The sequence below is a fragment of the Rousettus aegyptiacus genome, unplaced genomic scaffold, assembly GCF_014176215.1.
Source record: "Rousettus aegyptiacus isolate mRouAeg1 unplaced genomic scaffold, mRouAeg1.p scaffold_m13_p_7, whole genome shotgun sequence".
In the NCBI taxonomy this organism is placed as follows: domain Eukaryota; kingdom Metazoa; phylum Chordata; class Mammalia; order Chiroptera; family Pteropodidae; genus Rousettus; species Rousettus aegyptiacus.
Genome location: NW_023416310.1, coordinates 39,747,350 through 39,770,866, shown reverse-complemented (window position 1 = coordinate 39,770,866; position 23,517 = coordinate 39,747,350). Strand labels below are relative to the sequence as shown.

Below are 23,517 nucleotides of genomic sequence, written 5' to 3'. Positions count from 1 at the left end.
TTATAAGAGGTCTCTTGTAAGGGACAAACCCAACCTACAACTTACTTGGGAGAGCAGAAGCGTGTGGAGGTGTGTCAGAGAGTAGCCTACTAACTATGTTGACATATGCGGGCTTAAAATCAGGGTATTTCATAGATAGAATGGAAAGTATGAGGTAAGATATGTAAATTAAGTAAAGTTTAATCAGAAGAGCTTCTATGTAAGGGCTCATGAATCCTTCACATACTGTCTCATTGCCACTAGAGTCTACGTTTGGAATTTTTCTTCAGTATAGTTGATGGATACTTATGTAATTTCTCTCCCCAAAACAATAATCTTTACAAGATTTCTAACAGTTAAATGAGTTTAACTATAATCATTCACTTACTATTTCAACAAATATGTATTGAGTACCTATTACACAAAAGGCGCCATGTAAAAAAAATATGTGGTATATGTAGAGATAAATGGAATAAAACTTTTCTTCTGTTAAATTTACTTATCCAAGCAGGGGTCCTGTTAGCATCTCAAAAAGCTGACCTAGCTTTTCCAGAACAAGCGAAAAGAATTAATACCTAGATAGGAAAGAAAACAAATTCATTTATTCCTCTCATTATTAAAAATTGGTCTGGGCAGAAAGATATTAAGGTCTTGCCCATTTCTAGTCCATTTTCCAGGTGAGAATATTTTCCTTTTTTTTGTTTTGTTTTGTTTTAGGTTTAATTATACAAACTCATCCTTTGACATTAGATGGAATCACAACTTATGATAGGTATCTCAATTTAAAGTATGTAAGTCAGTGTATTCTCCTTTAAGTTAATATATTTTAAATGCTTTAGTTATGTGTATTCATGCTCTTCTCTATGCATTAAGAATATAATTTCACAACAATTCTGAAGTCTGGTACCATATACAATATAAGTAAATACAATAATAGATGCATTTAGTATTTACCTCTCTTTAACCTATTTTAAAAAATAAACATGATGCTAGTAAAATAGGTCAAATCCCATAATTATCTCTAAAAAGAAAATCCTGCTGTAAAAACAGGCATAAGCCAACAATAATAAAATCATAAGAAATTCATATAATGTTATTTTCTTGCATTATTAATTGTTGTCACCATTATTCATAGCTGAAAAACTGCCTCCCTCCCATTCTGATTAATTTTAACTTTCTTAAATTAGTTCTTTAATACCTAAGTTTCCCTAAGGTTTGGCTATCTCTCAAAATATGGGTATAATTATTTTTTATATCCGTGGCTGAGAAATTAAGGTTTCTGCTACAAGGCTAGTAGTATCTTCCTTTACATGAAAAGCGAGATTATATCACGATTCAATTTTCTTTTCTTTAAAATAATTTAACTATAGTTGACATACAATATTATATGAGTTTCAGATGTACACATTGTTATTCAACATTTACTTCCAACTTACAAAGTGATCACTGCAATAAATCTAGTACCCATCTGTCACCACACAAAGTTATTAAGATATTATTGACTATATTCCCTATGCTGTCTGTACATTACAGGCCCGTGACTTAATTTATTTCACAACTGGAAGTTTGTACCTCTCATTCTTATTCACATTTTTCACCCATGTAATTTAATTTTCTTTCTTTCTTTTTTAATCTGGCACAGGAAATAACTATTATAGAAATAGGAATAACAAAGATGCAAAAGATCATGTGCTAAAAAGTTCAGAATAGGAAACCTGCAACAATACTCATATTCCACTCCAGAAATAAAAGCATACAGAAAACATATACATTGACATGAATTTTTAAAGTCAGATATAAATTAGGGAGATATTAATTTATTCCAAAATGATTCACCAGATAATTATTTTAAAATATTTAATTCTCCATGAACTTGAAAATCAAAAATCTGATCTACAGAAAGGTAATTTTCAAAAAATTTATAAAAATATTTCTATCAGCTAAAACAAAGTCACAAACCTAGAAAACCCCTCTCAGATCACTTAGCAGAAACACTTTATTCTATAGATGAAGAAAACAAGCTCTCAAAAATAATCTACTCAAGGTCACCAGCTCTGAAGACACAAAATTAGGATTTATACTCAATTTTAGCCCAATCAAAAGTTCACGTTTTCTCTCTATTTTGATATGGAAGAAAGAAAAACGCATTTTGTTTTTCAAATCAGAATATGAGGAGGCAGAGAGACAGAGAGGTAGAAAATCTTTCACCTATTAAAAAGTATCATGATGGCTGAGAATCTCCACAAGTCTAATGTTTTATTCACTACATAACTTAGAGTAAGGTCTTCAAAATCATTGGCTGGCATAATAAAATTTAATCTCTAGTAAGAGTTCAATTAATGTTGGTTTTATAAAGTTGTATAAACTACATGAATAATAGTTAAAAGCCATCTATATTATATTTATTGGATTTCTGTAAATCTAATTTATTAATTAGATTTCGAGAGAAGGAATGCTGATGTATTTTATTTTCCATTTTCTCCCTATGGCCATTCTCTTACCTGACAGTCAGATTTTTAGTAACTTTGACCATTTGAGTAAAAAATAGGTAAATGGGCAAAATAAGCTTCTGAGTTTAGATAAATATATTTTTCATTAAAAGGATATAAAATATACTTTTTGACGAGAAATACATACCTCAAAATGGAAAGGATAATCCAAAATATCTCATGATTCATTTAAAATCACACTGTTTTAAATTTTAATTTTTCTCCACTGACCTTTAAAATACCTTTATAAAATATATAACAGAATTTCATAAAAGGGTTTTTCTTAAAATGCTATAGATTTGAATGCCTTTTGCCTTCAAACCTACATCTAGATCATACAACTGTTTTTTTTACTTCTACTTTTCAGTAAGTTAGTTAGTTCATAACCTATTCTTCAAACATATGAAACTGGTGCACTTCTCTATCTTAAGAGGAATTGTGTAGTAAGAATACATTGCTATACAAATATAAAGTTAATTTTTGCATCTTTTTATCATTAATTACAACCCAATTTTAATTGGCTGATTCTTTAATACATCAGGTTAACAAAGAGACTTCAGATGTAATAATAGAACCATGAATACTGAAAACTAAAAGAACATCCACTAAGGAGAAACTCCTGATATGAGAATGAAAGCTAGCTTTTGAAGATATAACCAATTTTAAGAACTCTAATTTTGTTTTTAAAACTTCGGTGGCTACTCCAAGTATAATGTTCAAATCTATCACTATAGAAAAGCCAAGATTATTGTTAGCATGTGTGAACCTTTAACAAATGACACCGGCTTGATATCCAGTCATCAGAACTCCACCTACTGTGCTTGGATCTAATCTCCCTCTCAAGCTTTATAGCTCTTCCAGACTAAAAATGGCCCAGTTACTGCTGGAAAAGTGTACTATCATTTTTATCATTGACATAAATGAGTCTGGAAGAAAGAATATGCTGCAAAACATGTTATAATAACAATGATGACAACAATGAAAAGCTAATGTTCATTGAAATTATTTAATTCTTGTAACAACCCCTATAAGTTTATGGCTGAGAAGCTAAGAAAGAGAAAAGCTAGGACTTAAAATTAGGTCTTTATAACTCCAGAACCCACACTCTTAATTTACTATATTTTAATTTCCTATCTTCCTCAATCCCCATTCAAAAACATTTACTGAACACCTATTACATACCTGTTAGTCACTTGGGATTCCACAATATGTAAATTAATTAAAGATGATTATTCAAGTGCAAATCAAGACTCCCTCACCCCAAAGAATTAATGTATTTATTTTTTAAAAATCTCAAAAGGTCGCTCATGAATTCATTCAACAAATGTTTAAATGAGAACTTGCTATGTTAGAAGCACCATGCTAGATGTTGAACAGATAAAGAGATGAATAAGACATGGTCTTTCCCTCAAGCTCCAAACAGAATAAATCAGTATATGTAGAATTCGGTATTGAAGAGTATTTTTTACTTTTATGGTTTAAATAAAAGTACTGCTTGCAAATAATTGTGTTGGTTTAAAAAAAAATTCTAAAAGCTACGAATCACTACTTTTCTTTCATAAGGTAACATTTCTACCACCAAATGCTAGTAGTGTACTTTATTAGTGTATATAGTAAAAAATGTGAAAAGTGAGAAAATTTGCTATTAGCTTACATTTTCTATGACAAATGTCCACTCTTTATCTTCAAATTCCTCTGCATGAGGATCCTGTAACAAAAGCAAAATCAAGTTGAAATACCTTTCTTTACTCCAATCAATTCAATAAATAAAACAGATAGCTTTGCTTTTAGCTTTATCAACTTTTAAAAAAAGAAAAAAGCAGAATGGCCTACTGTTATAAACTTGCCATAATTTCTCTAAATTTAAAGCATTATTTTATATTGAAAATTTATTTTATTTATATTGATGCATATCATTATCTTCCATCACTGCACAGATGACAAGATAAAAAGAAATCCAATCAGAGACAACTTAGTGAGTGAACTGTTAAGAAGTATTTTATTATCAGATGCTTCTATCAAGCCCTTATCTCATTTTTATACCTGTATTTTAAACTAAAACTGCCACTTGAGGCAAGGTTTTCTTTGGTGCAGAGATCGTAAATATCTGAAATTTCAAAGCACTGAGAAGGACTTCATAAACTACACAAAATGGCAAACTGGCATGGCTGTTGATATTCTCATTCCTCCTCCATTCCCATTTATCCTGGAAATGCCTCAGGAACCTGAGAAAGGGTGATAGATTCTACAATCAAATACAATTAAAAAAAATAAGGATGAGGTGCACTTTTCCAAGTATTTATTTGACAAACATTTGTTAGGTACTTATTATATAAGGGCGTGTAGAAGTGTTATACGGATTCAAACATAGTTGACTTTGCCTATAAAGACAAAAAAAAACCCGAATCTAAATAGATATATGATGAATGAAATATATGATTTCACCAGATATTAGAAACACATCACTTCATACAGGAAAGAACAGTAAAAGCTTTATGAGAGAGAAAGTATCTGGGCTAGGTGGCATGATATATAAGATTTCTACAGATAATCAGTATAAGTAAAGGCAAAAGGCAACAGAGTATAAGACATACAAAAGAAAGTAGTGGAATTCCATCATACGTGCAATTAGGTTATTCAAGTTCAATTCTGTGTGTTGGAAGTGGGGGATGAATGAAGGACGCTTTTGGCTCCACATTCCACTCTAAGAGTGAGTGAGCACACACAGATAGGGAATGGGCTCTGCTATCCTCCTTCTGGGTCTCAAGTCTCACGTACTTCTCCTAGGCAAGCATCTAATTCATAACTGTTTCCACTTAGTCTATTATTAATCTGCTTATCTTGCCACAACCTATTTTGGATCCTTATCACTCTGTGCCTAGAAAAAAGCGACTGCAGGCAGCATTGTTTCTCTGCCCTCCAATCTTGTGCAGATCAATTAATTCTCCTACATCACGGTTCTGACCATGTTAGTACCAACTCAGATTTCTTTAGCGACCCCTCCAGCCTATAGGATAAATTCAAAACTACTTAATTACTTCCTTGTTTCTGTTTACTTTTTTTTTTTTTTTTTTTTACTGTGATAGCTGTATTGAGGGAGCTATTTCTATGAGTAAATTCACACAAATAGAATAAAAACCTGCCAAAAAGGAGTTTCTTTGGTAGTGACGGGCAAGGGGGAGGTAGAAAAGGTAAAAGGGAAAGAAAGGTAAAGAACTCTACTTGGTATTTGTTTCCCCAGCCTAGTGCTGCCCATGAACTAGGTTTATGGAGAGGGAATACTATAAATAAAGGTTGAAGGAGCTTTTCCATGAGGAATTTAGGGCACGAACAGTTCTACTTTAGAGACCAAGTAATGAACTGTGATATAATGCAGAAGAAGGAGACATCCTACCACCCTCCCTGCCTGCCTTATCCCATCATTTTGCCAAAGAATGCAGCATAGCTACAGCACAACTAGTACAATAATATAAAATATTTACTGAGCACACACTCTGCCCTAGTTATTGTACTGTTTCAATAATAGCAACTTATGAAATGGGTACTATTTTTATTCCTATTTTAACAGAACACAAAACAGACCTAAAGATGTATTGTCCCACAGTTAACAATAAGTACTAAAACTATGTTACAGTTTGGGGTCTTACTTTTAGCCACATTGTTGGTTCAGTTTTACCACTGTAACCCCAGGACCTAGAAAAGTATCAGCCACACAAAAAATTCTCAAAAATCTTTTATGAATGGATTAATATATATCATAAATTAACAAAGAGTAAAAAGTACCTTACATATTACATACATTCATTCTCAAAGCAGATAAAACTTTTTAAACATCAACGATGTTGTACTCCTAAAAGAATAATTTCAGTGGGACCACAGAACACATCTGATAGGGTAAAGTTAGTAAAAAGATATAAAAGAGCAACAGTAATGAGCATTTTCAAGACACTTTAAAATGTCATAGCTACATAATTAACTATATTATTGACCAGACAAAAACACTTGTAATGAAGATTGCTTCCAGCTTGAATCAATTAAGTCTTCTTTGTATCCTACTGTCTACCCTCTAGAGTCTCCTTTCTTACTTCAGTAGAGAAAAAATGAAAATAGCTTAAAGAGCTGTTTTCCTTCTCAAACCCTAAATGGTTTCTTTTTCATTTACTAGAAACAGCTATTTCAATCTCTTTCAAATTTCAAAAACAAGCATGCAAGCTAAAGAAATTAATTTCTGGTTAAATCATATAAAAATGAAACACATAACTTCAAAACATACTTTGTCTATGAGCACACCTCTGAATACTGTACTTCGGACAAAAAGGGTTTAGAGTTGTACTTTCCTATTTGCAAATTTCAAAATTAAATGAATTGTGAAACTTTAATATAAATAAAATAAAAGGGGAAATATGAAAAACTCTTCCACTTGAATATTCTAAATGCTGCTCAAAAAACAAGATCTAATTGCCATGAAAAAATGAAAAGTTGTTTTGTTTTATTTTCCTGCTTTTCTATTAGAATTCTGGGGGTATAGGGAAATCAGAAAGATAAAAGTATCAGTTGGAAATATTCTTTAAATATTTTAAATGGTCACAATGTTGCCTCAAGAGTATAAATGAAGAGAAACATTAAGTATAGCAAACTGGGGAGGAAGAGGTATTTGGGTTTTTTTTCCTACAGACTAACACTCAAAGTCATAAAAGTTCAGAGTAGTATTCCTTTCCTGAGTTAGAACAGTAACATTCATTATATTGTTTTGTTTATTGATCTTTGCAGTAGTTCCTGAATAAATGAATTAATATAATGGATCACAAGATCAAAAGCAATGTTACATGATGATTTCACATTCTAAGCCATATAATATTGCTCTATTTAAATTTCATGTCCTAATGCTTAATGGGATGTCCTTCCTCCTCCTGTCTTTCTGCACAAGTAACTTCAATACAATTGGAATGATTCAAACAAGAAATAAAGCATTTATTTTCTAATTTCACCACTTTCAAAGAGGCTAAAACTAAGACATATTTGATCCCCTTGATTTTTTTGGAATAGGTGAGGAGTTGGTTAGGAAAGCAAATATTCTAATACTTAATCACCATATTTATAATACTTAATAATGTTTCAAGAAATATGAAAGACTATCAAGAAAAAATGCATACAAGACAGGCAAGTATGCATATGTACAGCTACGTTTTTGGATTTGCAATTTGAATTTACAACTGGAATTTTGCCTTTTCAGCTACAGTATTTATAAAATATTAATATCAATATTTACCCAAATATCAATTTAAAACTTATACTAACATCACTAAAATATTTATCAAATACTAATTTTAAAATAAATGTTGTTATTAGTCAAGCAAGACTAAGAAAATGAGGCTTAGGACTAAGAATTCCACAAACCTCAGCTCTCCATAGGAAAAGCACTTTACAGTCTCCTGTGGGTAGAATGTAGGAAGTAGTAAAAGTATTCCAACTGATCTTAATTTTAACAAGTTCAAAAGGACTCCCGAATTATTCTGACTTTATAGACCATGAAATACCCTGATGCCCTTGTATTGTTAATAAACTGCTACGTCCCTTAAAATAATGCACATTAAGATAGCAAGATGGACTTGAATGTATAGAACAAAAAATACTGAAATATTCTGTCATTTAGAACCATGGTTATATAAGTTCTTTAACTTATAAAAATGAAGCTTACCTTAAAAAGTGTCACAGTGATTTCAATGTTTTCAGGAACGGGCCACACTACAACACCACGGTATGGATTTTTTATTCCAGGTTGCCAACTATGAGCCTACCAGAATAAAAATAATGGGTTCAATATGAAGTAAAGGAAATGCAACGTTAATAATTTATAAAAATATATTGACCCTATTTAACTATCTATTAGATCTGTAGTCTCCCTGAAATAAAAATAATCAAAATAAAACTTTTCAAACATTAAACTTGGGCCATGACAGTTATATCACATGATAACTATCTGTAGATGACCATAAACAAAACTTCACCATCCCCCCCCCCCCCACACACAAAAGAAGATGCAAAAATAAGGTGTCTCATTTTCAAAAACTACTATTTGCGACTAAATATTTTATTAGGAGACATTTTAAAAGTTATTTTTATGATCTAGGAAGTAGTAAAGTGAAAGGCAAATTCATTCATTAGAAGAAAAACGAATTGTATACTTCACAATTAATTTCCTTTCCCATTAGACTATTAATGTTTATTCGAGACAAGAAGAAAGCAGGTTTTGCAGTTAATATTTCTAGTACTTATAATTTTAAAGATTTTTTCCTTGTCAATCTTGATTATCAAGGTTCCCTAAGGAAACCCCCCCTCAAAAAAATTTGGGAGTTACCATTATAGTTCTTCTCTTGTGGTGGCATTTCCAGCCAAAGCTGATGGAAGATTAGGTATCCCAAGGCACCTTAACTAAGTCTTCATCTCCATAGGCTATAAGACTGCTCATGGACATGCCATGAAGGTTTATAATAAAAGCTAACACTTAGGGAGTACTTTCCATGTTAGTCCATGTTTGGAATTTACTTATGTTTAACTCATTTAATCTGCCTAAGAACCTTAGGGGTAGCTACTATTCATTCATTCACTCACTCACTCAATTGATACTATCAGCCAAGCACTGTCTAGGCACTGGGGTGCAAAAAAAAAATCTGCCTTAGTGAAGTTAATAGTAGTAAGAAACAGACTAAATAAATAAATAAATAAATAAATAGAAATATATAGTATGTTAGGTGTAGGTAAGTATATGGAGAAAAATGGAAGCAGGGAAGAAGGATGGAGGGGGCAAGAGAAAGTAACAATTTTCAATAGGATAGTCAAAGAAAGTATCACTGAGAAGGTGACACTTAAGAGAAGGCCTTAAGGCGGTGAAAGAATCACATATGTAAATACATGAGAAGAGCTTTCCAGAGAGATGGAACAGCAACTGGAAAGGTGCTGAGGCAGTTAGATAACAATGAGATCAATGTGGCTGGAGGAGAGTCATCAAAGAGGAGAGCATTAAAAGACAAGGCCAGAGAAATAACAGGGGGAAGCTACTGCAAAGATTTTGGCTTGTAATTTGAGGGAGATGGAAGTAGAGGAATGATGACCTAAATTATGTTTTTTAAAAAGATTCACTCCAGCTAATGCATCAAAAATAGGCTCCAGAGGTAAGAGAGGGAACAGAGAGACCAAGTAAGAAGTTGCTACAATAAAGCAGGAGAGAGCTGATGGTGACTTGGCTTGGGTTGGTAGATAGACAGTACAGAATGGCTAAATTCTGAAAATATTTTTATATTTTCAAGATAGAGTCAACAAGATTTGTTGTCTGATTGTATGAGAAAAAGGCTGTAGCCAAAGCTGATACTAAGGCTTTTCCCCTTGAGCAACAGGAAGAAAGGAATGGCTATTCACAGGAAAGACTGCAGGAGGAGCAGGTTTGGGAAGTATTATCGGGAACTCAGTTTTACAAACATTAAATCTAACGTTCCTATTAGACAGTCAAGTATAGATGTTCAAATAGGCAGCAGGGTATATATGCCTGGAGTTATAAATTTGGGAATCATTAGCATACGGATGAAACTTAAAGCTGAAGAGTAGATATGATACCAAGGCAATGAGCACAGCTAGAGAATATAAAGGCTCAAGCACTGATCCTTGGAGCACGTTAACAGGTCAAAGAAATGAGGAGGAATGAGCAAAAGAGAGTTATTAAAGTAGAAGGAAAACCAGAGGTATGTGGTGTCCTAAAACTCTAGTGAAGAAAATGTTTTAAAGAAAAGAAACAATCACCTGTGCCAAATGTTGGTGATAGGTCAAATAGGATGAGGCCTGAAAAATGACACTGAATTTAAGTAAACAGAAGCTATTACTGACTTTATAAGAGCAGTTTCAGTAAAGCAAGGAGGGCAAATGCCTAACTAGATTAGAATGGGTTCAGGAAAGAACAGGAGGAAAGAAACTGAAGACAGCACAGACGCTCAATTTCTCTGAGGTGTTTTGCTGAAAGAGAAGAGAGAAAATATATTGGTACTAGTGAGAGAAATAGTGTCAGAGAGAATTTTTTTCATAAGAAAAAAATATTTGTATGATGATGAGAAATATCCATCTAAGAAGGAAAACTTAATGATGCAGAAGACAGAATTACTAGAGCAACATCCTTAACAGTATAAAGGGAGTAGGGTCCTTAAGACATTAACAGCCCAACAGACAGGTCCTTTGCAGGGAGCACAGACTTATCTGTGTTCGAAGTTAGGGAAAAAGTTAGACCATACAACTGCAGATGCATGTGAGGGAGCAGATTTAACAGATGAGGAACCTGAGGCACAGACTTGCCCAAGATGGCACAGCAAGTAAGTAGCAGAAGTAGGATTTGAACCCAGGAAATGGAACTGAGAAAGGATCAAGATCATGGAAACTTATGCCCATGTAAATATTAGATCTTGTTAGTTAAAATACGAGCAGAAGACACAGCTTTAGCAGTATCCTCCCACTTCAGCTCATAAATTGTCAATATGTTTTTTTTATTCTCTCTCCATTGCCCCTATCACAAAATTTCAGGTAAAGAAAGGGAAGTAGAGACTCACAAGAGAGTTAGTACACCATAGCCAAAGGTTAAGAACTGAATTTTGTTGATTAAAAAACATCTCCAAAGATTCCTTTATTCTCCTGCCTATTTCCATGAGGGGGAAAGGAAAAAATAAATGGGGGGCGGGGGGGTGGATTTTTAAATCATTTCTTCAATAAATAGATAAATAAATAGATAAATAGATAAATAAATAAATAAATAGAAAAGTAAATTTCTGCTCATCTTAGATAATCTCTAATAGAAACTCCACTCTACATACTTAATTCTGAAGATAAAGGACAATTCTAATTCTCATGTATTGTGATGGCTATTTCTCTTCATAGCCTCCCTATAAAATGGAAATATAGGAAGAGTACAATAATGACTTTTCTTATTAGCCGCAGCAGAAAAGAGAGAGTCCTTATAAAATTCTTAATGACAAAAATAAACATAAAAGAATTTTAGAACTGAAGATATCCTTAAAAGATCTAATCCAGGTACAGATAAGGAAATTGAAGCAATCAACAAGTAAATGGCTTGCTTGAATGCATACCAGTAATCAGTAGGAGAACCACACTCCATGAGTTCAAAATTCAGAGTTCTTTAGCCTACAAACATACTCATCTCTATCTGAGTCACATAGTAGTCAAAAATATAATCTTCTATCCCTAAGGTCCTAACATTTATGTGTAGACACAGAGATCAAAAGTGGGAAAAGCAGGGGATGTGAAGACTACCTAACAACCGGGAGGTTAAGCAATAGTGGTTTTAGATCATTTACTCAGGTACCCTAATGTTGGTCCTCTAAATCGCCTTTTTCAATCCTCAATCTTGAATCAGGAAATGGTAATTTGATTGCTGACCAAACAAAAATACAATCTGTTTAACTAACTTTAAAAAAATAAAAGGAGAAAGAAGAGTGATAGTTTTCAAACTACTAGTATGTTGCTATTTTCTCACAATTCTATCCAGCATTGCTCTCCCCAATGACAAAGGTCCAACTAACTTAGAGCTCTGGCTTTCTGATATTTTTTTTCAGGGACTGTGCAACCTAGCTAAGTTGGGGCACTGTAACAATATCAGTTAGTTCACCTGAGTACCTAGCAATGCCAGCTTTATAATGTTAACCAATTATTATATATTTGGCAGAAAAAACAAAAAAAGGACCAGTAACTTTTACTAGAGAGGAAACAAGGATGTACATAGTGGCAAACATGAAAAAAAAAAAAAAGGCATTTCTATTGTCAGAGAGCTTACTACCACCTCAAATTCTAGAAAGTGAGACTAGAAAAAGAATGAAAAGTCTAATACAGGTAACTAAAAATAGCTATGGTAATAAAAATTTAATTGTACAAATCCACAGGGACAGTAATTTAGGTTCTTAAGAACTTGATGTAGAAAAAGCACATCATATTGGCAAACATCAGCACTACAAGAACCCTGATCAGTTTTCATTCAGGGTAACAGAAAAGATTTCCCCATAAGATAATTAGACACAGAAACATAGGTACAGTTATTTAGCTCTTCAGTATAGTAACGAAAGGCAGGTTATTTAATCATTTGCCAGCATCCTAGTACAGATAATGTTAGAAAAGATTACCACATTATCTCATTCCTTTTATACTATTTTTCTCACGTTTTAATCACATCACAGATTCTTTGGCATTTGCCGAAACTAGACCTAGGAAAAAGGCAACACTTCTCAATTTTGGGTACTGATTCTATAAAATGCCTTATTTCCTAATAATTGCATGCCATATTTTACCTAAAAGACTGGTACCTAGTATGGAACTAAACACAGAGTAAGCACTCATTATTTCTGATTCTAACAAAATCAAAATGTTTCACTGAAAATGTATAATTGTCATATAGTTAAGTTGATCATTTTCAATTTATAAAACTGCATATACCCAAAGGTTTAAAATGTCACATATAAAGTTATCTCAGAGTTGCCAACATCACTACCATAAGACAAAACTCTGCAACTGTACCCTCTTCTCTTGATATCGTAGCACATTTTCAAGACTGTAGCACAAGGGATTTAAAATATTAAGAGTATCACAACTGGAAAATTAGTCTAACAAGAAATAATTCCTTCTAGAAAATACTGCATTCTGAGAAAAATAAAACTGTAGCCTCACTTTTGCATTTCACATTTGTTTTTCAACATCTTGATTCGATTAATATTTGATACGATATGAAAAAACCTGAACCTAAAAGAAAAATTATTTGACTTTTTAAAATGCAACTAAATAAAAAATATATTTAACCTCAAATATGGATACTCTGAAATGACCGATAATCTGAAGTACTGAATTGTTTCATAATTTTCTTAAGAAAATAATTAGTATCTAATTATTAAAGGGGATAAATCACTTTTTGTCAATAGTTAAAAACATTTAGGGACTATTTTTAATGTTGATAGTTGTAGTCATATTCATCTATTATACTCAGTGGATGATCTCATATTGTTCCTTTCCACAAAGCTTAAGACCCAATCAGCAAAACTGAAAAAAGACTCTAAATCTATTTTCAGAACCCTTTCTCATATGTAAATGGATAAGAAAATATTCCAGGTACAAAATATAATGCTTCAAAACTATGCTTTGAAGAAGAAGCCATTCGTGCTATGAAGCACTGGACCTTTCCTATATTGCTGATAGGATTACATATAAAAGTTTTAAAAATGTGCCTACCCTATTACTCAGTGATTCCATTCCTAGGTATTAGACCAAAAGAAATGAAAACATTTGTCTCTCAAAATACTTGTACAGTAATGGTTATAGAAGCTTTATCCACAATATTGAATATTCACAGTATTTACTGGAAACAAAGCAAATGTTCATTAATGGGAGATCAAATTGTACTATATTCACATGATGGAATACTACTCGGCAATAAAAATTTTAAAAACTAACAATATATACGACGGCATGGATAAACCTTAGAACATGCTGAGCAAAACAAGCCAGGTATAAAATACTACTGTTCGATTCCATTTACATAAAATTCAAGGACAGGCAAAACTAGTCTATGGTGGCAGAAAATCAGATTAGTACTTGCCTCTAAGGGCTGAGAATTAACTGGAAGAGGACACAAAGAAAAAAGTGATGAAAATAGTCTATATCTGGATAGAAATGGTAATTACACAAGGATATATGAATCAAAAATCAGTAAATTATATAATTAATATCTGCGCAATTACACTGTAAATAAATTTTTAGCTCAATAATAATAAAATTTGCAAAGATGCCCTGAATAGTAAATTTTAAATTCTGAAATTTAATTGTTATAATTTCTTTACATAGGTCTGTGTGTGGAAGAATCAACATCTAATAAAGATGCCTGCAGTTACTATGTGCTTATAAAAATATACTCAAATTTACTTATCTATAGAATGGAATTTTCAAAATATCTGTACAATTGTTATTGAACATTTAAAAATTCTATTCTACTCTCCACAAAGTTATCAATAAAAAGAGTTAGTCTTTGAAAATTCCAACTCCTTCTCTTCTGCAACCCAGCAACAAATTCAGATGACAACTTCCTTAATTGTGCCCTAACTTCATCCTCTCGGAATCTGAACAAATTAATCCTAGGTACAATTTAACAAGTGGTTCCTATTTAATCATTAGGTCATGATACCCTAGTACGAAGAAGTTAAATAACTACTCAAGGCTACCAAATCCAAGATCAAAAGTCAGTTATCTGGCTCCCATTTTAAGAACTGCATAACAAGATTACAGTGCCTCATCAATCATTTTAGTAAACAATCATAAATAACCCAAAATATCAAGTAATATTTTAAAATATTCTACATTAGGACCAGAGAAGCTTAATAATTTAACTAAAAGTTGAATTCAATATTTGGGTAGGAAATTTAGAAAACAAACTAACATAAGGGTAGCCATGCAGTACAGAAACAGCCAAGTCCAAGAACCATACCATGTACAACCAGTCTTGAAAATGGCTTAGAAATGGCATCAAGAAACTCCAGTCACAAAGATATCAATCTCTTAAGTGGGTAGACCCAAGTTCACGAGGACATGCGCTTTGCCAAGAAGTACAACAAGAAGGGCCTGAAGAAGATACAGGCCAACAACACCAAAGCCATAAGTGCACATGCTGAGGCTATCAAGGCCCTCATAAAGCCCAAGGAAATCAAGCCCAAGATCCCAAAGGGCGGCAGCCATAAGCTCAGTCAACTTGCCTACATCACTCACCCCAAGGTTGGGAAATGTGCTCATGCCCATATAGCCAAGAGTCTAAGGATCTGCTGGCCAAAGTCCAAGGCCAAGGCTCAAACCAAGGCCCAGGCTGCCCCTGCAGCTTCACCTCCAGCTAAAGCTCAGGCTCTGGATCACAAAGGTGCCCAGGTCCCCATGAAAGCTCCAGAGTAGAAGCCTCTGTTTGCCAACACGAGGATGGAAGGACTGGTGTGAATCCTGGGTTGCTGTCTGCATTGGGCTAGTGTCCTCCTGTGCTATTTGTAATAATAAACCAGAGGCAAGATCTGTCAAGAAAAAATATACACTAACCTTAGAAGACTTCCTCCGGCTTCTTCTTGTCCAAACTACTACCAGTTTATCTGGTTGCCTGCCAAACAGGAAAAATATTAAATATAATTTATCTTACATCAAATTAATAAAGTTTGATTCTAGTATATTTAAAAAGATAAAAATCCCATATGCTTTAGACTATATAGAGCAGTTACTTTTACAATAAAGCTCTGTAGATTATTCAAATACAGCAGATGTTGAATTCGGATAGAATCTAATTTAAGTGATTAATATTTCGTCCGCACGTTTTTCTAAAAACACTTTAGCAAGTTAATTCATTGGAACAAACAATGTAAAGTAAAATAGTTAGAACTAGTGACTATTTTTTAAAAAGCACACATATATCTTCTCCAAAAATTAATACTGTACTTCTAACACAGTATCCAGTTTAATTTAGAGAAAATAACATAAAAATGGCACTTCCAAAATAATTTAAATCTATGGGTTACACTATTTTTGCTTCTTTATATCTTATGAACAATGTTTACAGTTTTCAATGTTTTTATAATCAATCATCTCTGCTATCTTCATAAAAATAATATAGTACTGAAAAATAGGCAAGGTACATACTGTTATTCCAATTTTATAAGCTTACAAAAGTGGCAAAGTTAACCACTTGAAAGCTCTGGCAGAACCAAGACAAAATACAGGTTTCCTAATTCTCAGACCTCTCTTCTTTTATTTTCTGCCAATATAACATAAAAAACAAAACAATAGCAACAAAAAATCCTTACATTTTCAGCTGAAACTAAGTCCTGTTTAGTGATTATGGAAAACATCAACACTATGATTATCAGTTGTTTTCCTCAAATTTTTATTTTTAAAAATCTTAGATAAAAGCTTTTAAACCAAGAAATGAATGATATAATCATTTAGTGGCCTTTCTATGTTTCCTTCATTTACTGTTATATCAGCAGATAACCTGTCCTCCTACTTCACTTAATTAAATACGTACATATGCATATATACAAAAAAAACCACCAGTCATAACTCCTTACCCAGTAATTCATCTATACACCTGTCCAAAGAGAGAGTTGTCCAATAAAAAATATTACAGAGGAACTGACCCAGAATGTAGCACAGAAAAATAAAGTGATAAAAATACTTAAAGTAAAAGACACACAAGACAAATTGAGAAGTGCATACACCTAATACATAGTCCCATAGTTTAGGACAGAGGGAGCAAGAGGAAATACTGAGGAGAAAGGCAAAGAACATTCCAGACTTGAAGAAAGGTAGGCGTCCATAGATAGAAAATTTATATTAACGAATAAACATGATAGATAAAAATTAATCTACCCACTTTGCAAATTATAGAACAGCATAAAATAAAGAGAAAATTCATAAAAGGGAAAAAAAGACAAGTTATCAACAAAGGAATAATTATACTGACAGCAACTTCTCATGAGCAACAACACAGCCCAAAAGACAATGAAGCTAAAGGTCTTCAAGTTGCTAAGGGAAAGGAGTTGCCTGCCACCCTATAGTTTTATCCTAAATGTGGCTAAATCACATTTAAGAAATGGTTTTACATAACTATGTATACACTTGAAACTAATACAATACTGTATGTTAGTTATATTTTAATAAAAAAAATTTTTAATGCTTTTAGGCATATAAAGACTAAGAGTTTACAATGTATAGATCCCAGCTAAACAAGGGAAGAAGTGCGATATAAGAGGCAACATAAATATGGTAAAATGATAATACTTGTTTATTTTAGATGGTAGAACCTGAAGAAAAGCTAGACAAAAAACATGAGGAAGGTTCCAATAATGAAACCATTAGGCTAAGGAGCCATCTAAACAAATACACAATGTTTCTGATAATTATAGGGAACCAACATGGTATAAACGTGGTGGTTCTCCATCCAAGACTAAGCTTAGTTCCTGACCTAGTGTTAGGCTTTAAAGACAATAATTGAAAACTAAAACCAGCAGCTTGCTTTGGTCATGCTTCCCTGAATGAAATGCTGGGAGCAGTAGTCAGATGCAGAAGTGAAATAGAAGAAAGCATCACAGTGTTAATCTAAGACCCTATACCAGTGGATAAGCAAACAAAATCTGAAAATGAAAAACAAAATTTTGCTCAACACACAGAAAAGTAGAAGAGTACAAATGATAGTGAAGATGGGGCGCGGTACAGCAATATGACAGATGAAGCTGGAAAGAGGGTATTATCAATGCTGGCAGCTTAACTGTAGAACTGAGCAGTCAACAAGTCGAAGCTACCTTGTCTGAAAGCACAGGTAGCTTGCTGGAACATTTTACCTAGATTACCAAATTAACCTTTTTATTATGATCTTATCTTCAGCCTGACTTTACCTCTTCACTGTATTTCTCATATTTCTTTAGAAATGCTACCGAATCTTACAGCTTTTCCTTGTTTAGGGCTCCTATACTGAAGGTACTACAAACTGGCAGTTACAGTTTGAATTTTGACAGATTTATTTGACCTAAATAGCATTCTGCTTTATTTTCATTTGAATTTAAACTTTATAAAACATTTGTTACATAAACTTCTTAAACAAGGTCCATGCTGTCCAGATTACTAGAATCTCCAACACTACTAGCTGTTTCACACCTGACTGGCTTCATCCTTTAAGCTGTTTCATCTATACCCTGTATGCGGCTGACCTTGTGACATTCGGTCATCCATATCCCCAAACCTGGTTTATAAAGCACATCACCATCTGACTCTAACCTACTCTTTAGCTGTATAATCTGCAAATAATCTCATAGACATTTTGCCTTCCAACCAATCCCTGAACATTTATTCATTCATTCCATTTCTTCACATTTGTGTATGTTATAATCTTTCAAACTTCCTCTTTCCTCCTCTCTTCTACTTGATAAACTTTTTAAAATAACTTTTTTATTTTTCAATTACAGTTGACATAAAATATTATATTAGTCTCAGGTGATTAGACATTTACCTAATTAAAAGTGATCACCCTGATAAAACCAGGAACCATCTGAAACCATACATAGTTATTACATTATTGACTATATCCTCTATGTTATACTTTACATCCCCATGACTATTTTGTAATTACCAATTTGTACCTCTTAATCCCTTCCCCTGGTTCACCCATCTCCCCTCCAATTTGGCTACCATCAAAATGTTCTCTGTATGTATGAGTTTGTTTCTATTTTGTTCATTTATTTTGTTTTTTAGATTCAGCATATAAGTGAAATCATGCAGTGTTTGTCTTTCTCTGACTAATTTCACTGAGCATAACAACCACTAGGTCTGTAGATGTTTTTGCGGATGGCGGGATTTCATTCTTTTTACGGCTGAGTTATGTTCCACTGTATATATGTACCACTTCTTCTTTATCCACATTCATCTACTTATGAACACTTAGGCTGCTTCCGAATCTTGGTTAGTGGAAATAATGCTACAATGAACATATAGATACATAAGTCTTTTTGAATTAGTGTTTTGGAGTTCTTCAGATAAAGTACTTAGAAGTGGGATTATGGGTCCTTCTTTGTCTCTTGTTATAGCCTTTGTTTTTAAGTCTGTTTTGTCTGGTATACCTTTTTCCATCCCTTTACTTTCAATCTATCTGTCTTTTGATCTGCAGTGGGTCTCTTGTAAGCAGCATATGTAAGGGTCTTGCCTTCTTACACCTTCGGCCACCCTACCTTTTGATTGGAACATTTAATTCATTTACATTTAAAGTCATTGTTGATAGATATATAGTTATTGCCATGTTATTTTTCATATTTTTATCTTTTTCTTCTTCTTAAAGAAGTCCATTTCACACTTCTTGTAATACTGGTTTGGAAGTGATGAACTCCTTTAGCTTTTTCTTGTCTGGAAAGCTCTATCTGTCTTTAAGATTCTAAATGATTGCTTTGCTGGGTAGAGTAATCTTGGTTGTAGGTCCCCCTGCTTTTCATCACTATGAATATTTCATGTCTATCACTCTGGCCTGCAAAGTTTCTGTTGAGAAATCGGCTACAGTCTTATTGAGAGCTCCCTTCTATTTAACTGATTTTCTCTTGCCGCTTTTAAAATTCTCTCTTTGCCTTTAATCTCTGGCATTGTAATTACGATGTGTCTTGGTGTGAGCCTCTTGAATTCTCCTCAGCACTTTTTGGCCTTATATCTCTATTTCCTTCAGCAGGTTAGGGAAGCCTTCCATTATTATTTCTTCAAATAGGTTTTCAATTCCTTGCTCTCTCTTTTCTCCTTTTGGTACCCCTTATAAATGTAAATATTGGTGCGTTTGATGTTGTCCCAAAGGCCCCTTAAACTATCCTCATTTTGAGGGAATTGTTTTTCTTTTTCCATTCTAACTGAGTGTTTTCTGCTACCTTATTTTCCAAATCGCTAATTTAATCCTCTGCTTCATCTAATCTACTGTTGATTCTTTCTAACGTATTCTTCATTTCAGTTATTGTATTCATTTCTGACTGGTTCATTTTTGTTTTCTATCTCCATTTTTATGTTTCCTGTCTCTTTGTTGAAGTTCTCACTGAGATCACTAAGCATCCTTATAACCAGTGTTTTGATTTTTCATTTGGGACATGTTTCTTTGTCTCATCTCCTCATTTTGGCTTCCTCCCTGTGTTTGTTTCTATGTATTAAGCAGAGCTTCTATGTCTCCTGGTCTTTGTAGAGTAGCCTTACATAGTAGGTTCCCATGGGGCCCAGTGGTACAATTTCCCTGGTCACCTGAGCCAGGTGCTCCAAGTGTGTCTCTTGTGGGGGCTGCATGTGCCTTCCTGTTCTAATTGAGCCTTAATTGCTGTTGGCATGTCAACAGGAGGGACTGACCCTCAGGCTGATTTTGAGGACTGGACATGACTACAGTAGAGGAGCTGTTGCACAGGGGCTGACCCTATGGAGCAGGATTCACTTTAGCGGGGCTCTGGTGCCTACTGAGTCTGCCCTTTGGGTATGTCATTTGTAGAGGTGGTTGTGTGGTACTCTGATGTGACCTCAATCTGGCCACTGAGAGTGTTGGCCAAGGTCTGTGCCCTGCCCGGGGCAACTTGGTATGAGCTACAAAGTGATCACCAGGTAGTTTCCACTTATGCTGGGCTTGGAGGTAACTGGGAGAGGCTAAGCTGTGAACTGAGGCCAGCTGCTGCTAGTGCTAGGCTTGGGGCTGCTTAGCAAGAGGTACGGGAAATGCTGAGGACAGATGGCTGCTTGTTTGGGGTTTGTGAACCTTTGAGAGATTTTAGGAGAGTACACAGCCTGAGCTAAGCCAGGCCATTTGTATGGAAAATCCACAGGAAGTGGCTTGGAGGGCCTGTTAAGTTGGGTGGGGTTAGGTAGGGTCTTGAGGAATCACCAGAGCAAGGGGAAGAGTGTTGGCCTGGTTGATGGAGACTCAGGTATGGCACCTGCCTGAGCCTGTGTGTGTAAGCTAGATGGTGGGAGGGCTCAACAAAGGAATAATAGATTCTGCCAGCACTTCTTCGAGAAAGCTGCCTCTTCTGCCCTCACTCTGAAGCCAGACAATTCATTTCCTACCTGTATGTCCCTGACACCTTTTGAGCTGTAGACTAGCACTGGAACTCAGAGTAAGTCTGTCAGTGAGTAAGTCCATGCATGGGCCCTTTAAGAAAAACACTTAGGACTCCAGTCTCCATCTGTCTTGCTCAACCACAATCTCTGTTGGTTTTTACAGCCAGAAGTTGTGGGGACTTCCTTGCCCAGCCCTGGAACCCTGGAATGAGGAGACTAGTGTGGGGCTGGGACCCCTCACTCCTCAGGGGGAACCTCCACAGACAAGATAGCCCTCCTGATTTTTAACCACTACACATGGGTATGAGACCAGCCTGTTGTCTCCACCCCTCCTACCAGTCTCAATGTGGCTTCTTCTGTATATCCTTAGTTAAAGGACTTCTGTTCATCTAGACTTCAGGCAATTCTCAATTATGGCTATTCTGTAGTTTAGTTGTAATTCTGAGGTAGTAATGGAAGGGGGCGAGCACAGAGTTTATCTACTCCATCTTGACCAGAAGCCCTGATAAACTTAATTCATCACTTTCTCTGTGAAACCTTGGTAATTTCTCATTTCATTTCCATCTCTTCCCATATCCCAAACTTCAGAAAGAGTTAACTGCTCCTTCTATACATTTCCAGTAATAACTGAGACACACCTCTATCTTAATATTCTATATGCTCTGTATTACAATATTTGTTATTTTTATCTCCTCCACGACTGTGTTCCTTTATCAACCATATCTTATTTATCTTTGTATTCCCAGCAACTAATAAGAATCTAGTACAAAGTTGAGAATTAATGACCATTTGCAACTGAATGAACCTTAAGTTTCATCCGGGAATTCCCAATTGGTTAATTATAATTGATGAGATCCAACTAAAGCCAGCAGCTATATAATACATCCTCTCTGCAGCTTGTTTGAGCTCTGCAGGGATTCTCACCTTGGTTACACATTGGAACCTCCTGGGAAGCTTTAAAAAATACTGATGCCTAGGTTCCACCCCAGAGGATCTGATTTAACTGGTCTGGTGTACAGATTTTTTAAAGTCCCACAGGTGATTCTAATGTGCAGTTACGGTTGAGAACCACCATTTTGTAGCAAGTGGTAAGCAATCTCCACACCTTCTAACTTAAAACACTAGTGAGGCATTAGTTGTGATGACAGTAAGGGTGTCTCCCCTCTGCAACATCATTCTAGTGCCACCTGCACTATTGCCTCCTTCTAACTCAGCTTCTCAACACCTCCTCAACTCATTCTAATCTCAGTACTTCAGAATAGGGAAGCCTTTTACCATAAAAAAATCAGGAAAGACAGTCTCCTAATCAATATGCCTGAAGTTCCAAGAATGTAAATAGAACATGAATTACTTATTTGAGAATTCCCACGGAGACTGCTGTTTTTGTGATTCTAAATCATGTACCATTTTTTAAATGTCTTTACTAGAAATCAACCCACCTTTACATTATCAGGGACATGGTAGAATGTTCTAAAGCAAACTGCACTGTGAGTTATTGTTTTCAATAGAAGAGTACCAATAACCACACAATTAGCTGACCAAAGTTACTATTTTAAGCATCTGTAATGTACTAGAAAAGAACCATTAAATATTTACTTATGTGCTTCCAAGAGGCCAGGGACAGAGCATTGGTGAGAGTTTTATCTAACTACCAAAGAACCTATAATCGTACAACATTGTCAAAAAAAGTCAAGACAACCTGATAGAGCTCAGTTTTAGAGAGAATTCAACAACACACATTTAACATTTCTATTCCATTACTTAAGTAATCAGGTAGACCTACACATAATACATATAGACATACAACAGATATTATATAGATATATACACACATATATATACACATATATTTACGTATATAAACGTTTTCTTTACACACACAAAAAAAACATACAGACACTTTCTGTGAAATCGATCTAAAGGGTTCGTTCCATTGTACCCTCTACGTTGCCACTAGTGAGCCACTAAGTATCAAGGTAAGTTTAAAGAAAAAAAAAAAATTTCTGGCTTAAATTCAGACTTTATTCCTTTCCATTCCCATGTATGTCACAGGAGTGAGGTGAGACTACAAAAGCCATGAGAAAAAATTGAAAACTGTCAGATGAAAACCAGTCTCATTACTTTCCGGAATCATAATAAACATTGAAATACTTTACTGAATGCCTGTTATGTTTCTGGCACTATGCTGAGCTGGCTATATGCAAAATTTTGCAATAAGTCCCACCTGACTCTGGCAACCTCCCCTCTATTTGCAGTCCCTCCAGTTTCTGGGCCATACTTCTTCCTTGGATATGCAAAGTCAACATGGCACTCCTTTAAAGCCCAAACAATAATATGACAAATGCTCTTCAGATCACTTGTCCTTTTTTTTTTTTTTTCCCAATAAAGAGATTGCACTAAAACCTCAGCTAGTTCTAAAACACTGGTTCAGTAA

General features: G+C 34.4%; 1 protein-coding gene across 14 annotated transcripts in view; it reads right to left on the bottom strand.

Moving 5' to 3' along the window:
• The window catches only part of EHBP1 (EH domain binding protein 1), a 292,696-nt gene that overhangs the window by 229,675 nt on the left and 39,504 nt on the right, over positions 1-23,517 (bottom strand). For all 14 annotated transcript variants that reach the window (XM_016163002.2, XM_016163001.2, XM_036225110.1 and 11 more), the window contains exons 3-5: positions 15,576-15,633; positions 8,167-8,262; positions 4,123-4,176 (exon numbers count right to left, since the gene is read on the bottom strand). In XM_016163002.2, the coding sequence (XP_016018488.2) occupies positions 4,123-4,176; positions 8,167-8,262; positions 15,576-15,633 (208 nt within the window). The remainder of the gene's footprint in view (positions 1-4,122; positions 4,177-8,166; positions 8,263-15,575; positions 15,634-23,517) is intronic.